Raw genomic sequence first — 8741 nt, 5'->3', positions numbered from 1 at the left:
TATTTATTTATAAATAATCATGTATTTTAATACTGTAAGATTATAGAGCATGAAAAATAGTCAAACTGTCCTGAAGGAGACTAAATGTAATGATTAACTTTAGACTTTGATAACTAAAGAATGCACGCAGTAGCTTATAAGGTAACCATTAAAAGAATGTAACTTCCCAACTGACAGAAAAGAAAAAGTTCAATGATGGAAAATAGTCAACCAATTTTTTTTTTTAAAGGCAAGAAAGGAAAAAAGAAATACAGAAGAGGCTGGACAAACAGAAACTATTCTAACATTTCACAATTTAGTCAATACTCCTGTACACAACTGCTCTTCTCATTGTTTAAAATTTCTAGAATACCAACTTTTCTAGGAAATCTTAAAAAATGAATGATGCAGGTACATTTGTGATAGGTGTGAATGGGTAAAAATTATGCATGTGTGTAATATTATGTGCAGAAAATTTAAGGGAGCTAATTCTGAGAAAATAAAAGCGGGAAACTAGACCCACATCCCATTGGCCACACCACTCCATCCAGCTCTTATCACTGAAAATAATTTCAATAATTTTGGAGTCCATAAAATGATAACATTTCTATAGTTTTAGCCATTTCTTTTTTTTTTCTTTTGCTGGGTCCTAGAGAAAAATGTCTTGAATAAAGGACAGTTGAAAACAAATAAAATAATGTTCAAAGTGCTTTAAACAACTCCTACTGTATAAGCACACTAACTCCCTGGCCTATAATCAGTGATTTCCTTACATGCTGCATGTGCCATCTCCACTCTGGCCTCAATGTGGCAAAGAGGTCTGAGAGGTCTGTGATTAACTGGTTACAAGAAAGTCAGCAACAGAGACAAACGTAATTTTAAATCCCTTCGAATGGGAGCTCAACATTGAAGCGCCACAAATACAACCAATCAAAGGTTTTTTCACTAACCGCTCTTTTTCTCCCCAAAATTTATACAGATATTGTTTTGTGACGTTTTAGCCATTTCAATGGTATGGTATGGCAAATCTTTAAAATTTTTAAAGCTAATGTTAGTAGGAATGCAGAGAAAATAAATAAGAAAGATCCCAGGAGAACCGCTGACAACAGAATCAACTAAAATGACACTGTGGGGTTGAATCCAAACGGGCAGGTCCGAGGTGAAGAGAAAGCCAGCAAATAGTGGTAAGACAGCAATTACAATCTTTTCTATTACTTCCTATATGAAAGCTTTGAATATTGTGGAGCAGTTTTCAGACTTGTAAAGGTCAAGTAAAACATATTCTCTGTAGTAAAATAACTTTTACCAGTTGCCGTCACATTGATCCTGACTCATGATGACCCCATGTGTGTCAGAGTAGAACTGTGTTCCATAGGATTTTCACTGGCCCATTTTTCAGAAGTAGATCACCAAGCCTTTCTTCAAAGGTGTCTCTATATGGCTTCAAACTGCCAACCTTAGGTTAGCAGCTAAGTGCGTTAACCATTTGTGCTACCCAGGGACAAAATAACTTTAAGCCATCACTAACGTAAGTAATGTTTTCTGAAGTCTCATATGAAATGCTTGCTTTTACATAACACTTTTTATTTTGATATGATTACATATTGTAATTCTAAACTGCACGAATTTCAAAGATGGGGATATCATGGCTCAAAGAAATTTTGAGTTCCAGGTATGGTCACACAGCTTATTGGTGGTAAAAATCACTGATTTCTGTTCTTCTAGGTCAAGTAAATGCTCCTCTACTAAATTCTTAAAAACAGCTATGTATGAAAGATTTGGGAACAATATGGACAGATATAGGGCACTACTTCTTACCATAGTCTTGAAAGCTGGACCTACACTAAAAATGTCATCACGTAGAGGTAATAAATTCATTATCTTTAAAAGGCTTTGAGTCATTCTGTACCACCCTGAAATTACACATTACTTGACCTTATGTTTAGGTAAAATTTGCCACAGAACCATACCTGCTGAGAGAACTCCATGGTTAATTCTTGGCATGCTTAAAGGGGCCAGTTCAATCCAAAGCTGCCTATTAGGGTCATAAAGAGGGCACATACATCGCATCGCTGCTGCTGGTTTCCGTGAACTGAGGAAATACATAACTGGTGAGCAATTAATGTGTTTTACAGTCTGCTTATAATAACTATTACTAGTTTTACTGCTAGTAAAGAATACTTAAAGCATTTAATAATCAATGCTTCAGATACGGAAAAATACTATGAAGTCTTATTTACATAGAAATACCTCCTCCCTTATATCACTTTTCAAGCAACTTGCACCCATACTTACACTCTTTCTTCTCCACCAACAGTCACAATACATTCAGAGTAACCCCGCGGTTTGAAATTTGCTAGCATTGCCTCTCCTTGCTGTGGCTGGCTGAGTGGTATATTGCTACACTCTTTGACAATTTCTCGTACTAATGGTTCATTCAGCATCTGTTCCCGTAAATAACTGGAGTCTAACCCTGAAACCCATAATGCTGACATAACATCCTTCATGTGGACCTGCAGAATAGGGATGAAAAGATGGGGAGAAAAAATGGACAATGAAACACATAACCTTTAGAATATACATTTTCCCACTCATAGAAAACAAACTGTTAACAGTCAGATTACTAGCAGGCAAGTTGTAAGTGCCAGTACTGTTTGAATATGCTTTTCCGGCCTTTTTTCTTTCTACTTTCTACAACTTTCATAAATAAGTTTAATATTTTAAAATCATCAGTTTGGATTTATATTTAATGTATAAATACAAAGCTTCAAGCAGCTTTCTTTATACTGTAAAGGGTTCCCAAAGCAAACGGAAAAGAGTAAACTCTGCTATAATTTGCTTTATTTCACATATTTGAATGTACTATGGATTAAATCACATTTATAGGAAAATTATATACAGTAATGGCTTGATACAATATGGTAAACTTAATACAATATGGTAAACTTAATACAATATGGTAAACTTAGATAATGAAAATGTCTCAACATTAATCTTATGAGAAAAATATAGAAAAGCCGAAGTTCAAAACAATCCTGAGTACTATTGTAGTACTGTTCAACACTATCTAACATGTATCATATGACCTGTATACTTTTACTGCTCTATCATCAAATCTGAATCAACTAACTGAGCATTCTACATACGTAAGGTGACACTCTTTAAACTTTAACGTTTATTAATTGATAAATTCAGGATATTTTTCTTGGTTCTGAAACAGTCATTGTCATGGTTTGAATTATGTCTCCCAAAAAATGTGTGTGTCAGTTTGGCTGGGCCATGATTCCTGGTACTGAGTGATTTTCCTATGAGTTGTAAATCCTGCCTCTATGATGTTAATGAGGGAGGATGGGTGGCAGTTGTGTTAGTAAGGTAGGACTCAATCTACAAGATTGGATTGTGTCCTGAGGCAATCTCTTGAGATATAAAAGACAGAAGTGAGCAGAGAGACAGGGGACCTCATAGCATCAAGAAAACAGTGCCAGAAGCAGAGCGCGTCCTTTCGACCAGGGTCCCTGCGCCGAGAAGCTCCTAGTCTGGGGGAACACTGATGAGAAGGCCAAGAGAGAGAGAAAGCCTTCCCCTGGAGCTGACACCCTGAATTTGGACTTTTAGCCTACTTTACTGTAAGGAAATAAATTTCTCTTTGTTAAGCCATCCACTTGTATTTCTGTTGTAGCAGCATTAGATGACTAAGAGTTATTTTAAGGTCTACTCTTCCATACATGGAGTAATAAAAGTCAATAGTTTTTTAACAGCATAAAGTTCAGACTAATCAAAGGACAAAGAGCTGCCTCTCATTTCCCCAGCAACCAGCTGATCTTAAGCATCCTGGTCCCTTTAAAGCAGGAGAGGTTAAAGGCTGAAGCTACCCGATAAGCTGTGTTTCCTATAGTGGTCTCAGGTGAGTGGCAGCAATGGAAACTCCTCTGTCTCCTATCCTAATTTACCCACATGGAAAACAGAACACTATCTGTACTAACTATGCTATGACCACAAACATGGTTTCTAAATGTACATACTGATAGGCTTACAGAATTATAAATCTAGAAGGTAATCATTAAAACATAAGTCAATAGTTATTAAGAAAAGTTAGCAATGTAATTATAAATTTTGAAAACTACTCTCTAACACTTAACATCTTTCCTAGTTTTAATAAAGTAATAGTAGCTAGTCCCTCATTTATAAATATTAGGCTTAAAGTCCCTTTTGCTCCCTCCTCCAATGTACAACCAATCCAGATCTAAAATCTGATATTCTCTAAGACCTTTCCTTCCCAGGATAACAGTCCCTCTTGGAACTGCACTGCCACAAAAACTCCAGAGTGCTTTCCTGGTATTAAGCACTCCAGGGGAGATCCCACACCCTGGACAAAGGACTCTCACCCCACAGCCAGAGCTCCATCTGCCACCATTAGAGTCCCTGTAGGAGTTATCCCAAGGATGTGGGGGAACAAGATGTTAAAAGTAAGGGTGGGGGCACAGCATCTCTATAATCTCCATCTTAAACTTGGTGTGCATTCTTCTGTTAAAAACGACAAGTATAATATTTTCAGCAAAAAAGAGGAAGACCCTCATGACACAGTGGCTGCAACAATGGGCTCAAACGTAACAACAATCGTGAGAAAGGCAAAGGACCAGGCAGTGTTTCGTTCTGTTGTACGTAGTGTTGCTGTGAGTCAGAACCAACTTGACGGCACCTAACAACAACAACATATTACGAATTAAGTGGGCTTTGGTGAACTAGCCTGGAAAACCAACCATATTAATAATTCTATAGGAAAATGTTTCACAGATACCTTTTAGATCACAAACTTGTAAGTCAAAGATAAAATACCATAATTTATATTAAAAAATAAATAATAAAAAGGACAAAGTAAAATCATCTTATAAACTGTAGATACCTTTCTTATTTCTGTATCATGTGCTATCCATCGAATTACTGCTTCAAACACATATCTTTCATTGCCAACATTTAACTTCTCAAGAGAAATTACTTCTTTAAGCTTTTGAGGACTCAGTTCTAGGAATTCTTCTGTGCTACTGACATCTCGGAAGTGAGTTTCCAGGTATTCTGTAGCAAGGTAATGCACATGGTGCAGGCAGTAATGTAGTGCAAAGTCACGGATACCAATACAGTTCTCAGCAGCAATACAGCCTTCTAAAAACTCACAGCACAGAGTTTTAAGGTCCGTTAGCAGTAGCAGATCAGCCGCCTGTACAACATCTTGGATTGTATCTTCACTTAGCCTGATCTGTAAGAGTATCAGAAATATTTTATATTTAAATTTATATAGTTTAAAACCCAAACCAACGATATACTGGCTGAACCATAAGAAGTTTCCATTTCGATAGGTCAAAGATGATCGAATACTGGCAACTTCATACGGTCCAACCTAATATGTTTTTTCAAGAAGAGGCTGAGGGTACACCAAGGTACCTTCAAACAACATAAGCAGCGTGGACCCGGTCAGCTTTCCCAGCTCTTCCTGTGCTGCGTCAACGTTATCTACCACCAGCCCTCCTAAGGGGAACTAACTGTCCATGATGCTCACTTCTAACTAAGAAAAACTTTAAAATAATTGAAATGCTTGGGAAATGGAAACTTCTGAACTCTATGATAAACTGAAAATTACTTTTTTAAATACCAGCACCAGAACTGCTGAAAATCTTGCCTTCAAATATACTAAGTTCACTCTTCTGCCTTGGTAAGAGAATGGAACAGTGAACTGAATGTAAGTCCATGGAGGAAAGAGAGGTCTACACTGCGTCAGAATCCTCATTGAATACCAAAACACGGTATGTGGTGCAACAGATACAATTTGGCCTCACAACTACTTTTTGGAATAAATCCATAATGCTAGATTTTTTTCTTACTCTATGAACTTTTCTTTTTCCTTGATTTGTTCAATTTTTTGATTGATGCTTCTTCCTCTACCAACTTGTTGGTTTTTCCATGCATCAGGAAGGTAATATAAAGAAATGGGCCTATGAAATAGTCCCAAAATCCCAAATGGTCCAGACTCTCCCAAAGAATGAGCAGGTATGGTATTTCACCTACACTCAGAAATGTAAAGGAGAGACTTATAGTAGAGTACAGCAAGAAACATTTTTATCATTTTTTTCTCACAGATATTAAAAAAAAGTATAATTGCCAATCACCTTAGAAACTGGGCAACAAAACTGGAAAGAAGTATATTGAGTAAGCCACAGGGAAAACTTCTCATTTACATGACGTATTAAATTTAAACACAAGAGAGCAAATAGCTGTAGACTATTCAAATATCAGCACGTGGAAAAACACTAAAATGCGTCTCACTAAAACCAAATTGGAACCCTGATGGTGTAGTGGTTAAGAGCTCAGCTGCTAACCAAAATGTCAGCAGTTTGAATCCACCAGTTGCTCCTTGGAAACCCTATAGGGCAATTCTCCTCTGTTCTATAGGGTCACTATGAGTTGGGGTCGACTTGATGGCAATAGGTTTAAAACCAAATTACCGAATCAGGATTTTGTTACAACACAGGATGCAACTGTGGTTTTAAATTTAAATTGGAAACAAAAGATATTAATCTGCAAATAAGGTTTCAAGTTTCAAATCCAAGCCTGAAGGTGAATATGCTCTTATTGGCTTATAACTGCTTGTTACAGTAACAACTACTGCTTGATTTTGAAGTTAGAAAAGAGGCTGGTCCTAAGCCTGGTTTTGTGATGCTACAGAGTATCTCCAGTTATCTTAATGGCTGCCCCCAAATTAATTTAAATTCATTTATTCTAACGATCACACACATGCCTGTACCCTTACACCAACACATCCACAATTTAGCATTTTGAGAAAAGAGAAGGGAATAGTAGCATGAAATGAAACAAACAAAAAACTCTAAAAGAGATGGCAATCAGTTAAGTTTGACTATGGACAGAATGAAAATATTCAGAGACAGCAAGCAATACACTTCAAATACTTAGGAAATATCTAAAACAAACTTCCCATACAAAAAGGAGAAGATAAAACAAGAACAATGAAGAAGCAATCAACGAGAGCATAGAGAACAAGATCTCAAAAAGAATAAAGATCAAATACATTCCCACACAACCAAATATGAGATATACTATCCTCTTCCTTCCATTTAAAAAACTAGCCCTGACTCAAACCTATGGTTTTTCTTAAGAATATCCTCATGCTATACTTTAAATCACATACTGGGGGTGGGGGAGTAGGAGGAGGGCTAAGGAAAAGAAAGATATCTAACCAGTTACTGCATTTTTCCCTGGGTATCATTAACTCCCATAAAATATAAGTCAGTACCCTATACTCCCTAGTGAAGGCAAATCAGTAAGAAAGAATGGGGGTGGGAATAAAACCGAGGCATCATGATATAACAGAGTGCCCCGTCATTGGTGTGAACTGCGTTTCTTGGGAACAAGCTACAGGAAACTATTTCTACCGAAGTAATCCCCAATGCCCAAGGAAGCGCCTATTTCCATGCTATGGAGACAGAACAAGTTCCCCAATAGTGTGGGTACAAAGCAAGATTGGATTCAAGACATAAAAACAAAAAGACAGCAGTGAAAAAAGCATACTATGTTCTTCATATCTCATACTGGAAGGTAGAGCTCAGAAAGATCAAAACAAAAACCAGGATTTGGGTGTAGGATCTTAGTCTGCTTCTCTTTTAAGAGCAGAGCCCCAGAAGAACTGACTTGGGGTGCCATTACCAGTAGGAGACCTAGTCAAGCACACAAGGACATAAGATGAGGATGACAGTAACTGTGTTACTTTGCCATATAATGGATGAAAGGAGACCCTCACCCTGAGCTTGAGTAGCCTCTACTTAGGTCTTCCTTCGTTTCTCATCATACCTGCCCACTGAAGATGTAATCCAGGATCTCTTTCATAACCATTACCGATATCCCTTCAAGTTCAATCTTATAAGGTGATCCATCATCTTTTGGAGGATTATAGTTTAACTTGGTCCTAAGAAAGGGAAAAAAATGCAAAATTTCTATGAAAGAGCAGAAATAGCTATAGATATTTATGCAGGAAACACTCTAAAGTTATATGATACTTAGCAGTAGATGAACTCCCACCTAGAAAATCTGGTTTGTTAATTTTAGATCAACATATTTTTTATCAGTTTCAACTACGAAACACTTGTTTCAGGTTTGTTTAGAATACTACTTCTCGAAAAGCAAAACAAAAGAGATAACCACGAAACTAAGATCCATGTAAGCATGAATATCTCTATTTAACCTGGGAAATTTCATCCTATTTAGGCTTATTTTTTTCTAGTCCTTTGATTATCTAACTATTTTCAGTAATGTAACATAGACCTCACAAACCTACCACACAAAACAAAGGCTAAGAACTTGAATATAACCCGCTTCTCATCAAACGGTCTTTTCCCACCAACCCATTCCTCTGCTTCCCCCATGTGAGGTAACAATTATCCTAAATCCTGAGTTCAATTTCCCCTTATTTCTTTTTCATTATTGCATTGATAAAATGCTTATATACTTTCAATTTTAAGTTGTTCTTAATTTTATTAAAAAAACTTCATGCTGTATATAATCTTTTGGGGCTAACTTTTTTCATTTAATAGAGCGTCCATGGACCCACAAACTCCAAAACATTTGAATCTGTCAAACTTCTTTATTTATTTTATTGTAGTTCAGGTGAAGGCTTACAGAACAAATAGTTTCTCATGAAACAGTAGTACACATATTGTTTTATGACATTGGTTAACAACCCCACACCATGTCAACCC

The 8741-nt window shown here is 36.7% G+C and overlaps 1 protein-coding gene across 2 annotated transcripts in view; it reads right to left on the bottom strand.

Moving 5' to 3' along the window:
- Positions 1-8741, bottom strand: part of GAN (gigaxonin) — an 83536-nt gene that overhangs the window by 37480 nt on the left and 37315 nt on the right. For both annotated transcript variants that reach the window (XM_004377715.2, XM_023732533.1), the window contains 4 exons: positions 7837-7951; positions 4883-5233; positions 2275-2492; positions 1950-2071 (listed from right to left, as the gene is read on the bottom strand). In XM_004377715.2, the coding sequence (XP_004377772.1) occupies positions 1950-2071; positions 2275-2492; positions 4883-5233; positions 7837-7951 (806 nt within the window). The remainder of the gene's footprint in view (positions 1-1949; positions 2072-2274; positions 2493-4882; positions 5234-7836; positions 7952-8741) is intronic.

The sequence above is a fragment of the Trichechus manatus genome, unplaced genomic scaffold (assembly GCF_000243295.1).
Source record: "Trichechus manatus latirostris isolate Lorelei unplaced genomic scaffold, TriManLat1.0 scaffold00053, whole genome shotgun sequence".
NCBI lineage: Eukaryota > Metazoa > Chordata > Mammalia > Sirenia > Trichechidae > Trichechus > Trichechus manatus.
This window is presented reverse-complemented; position numbering and strand designations above follow the sequence as displayed.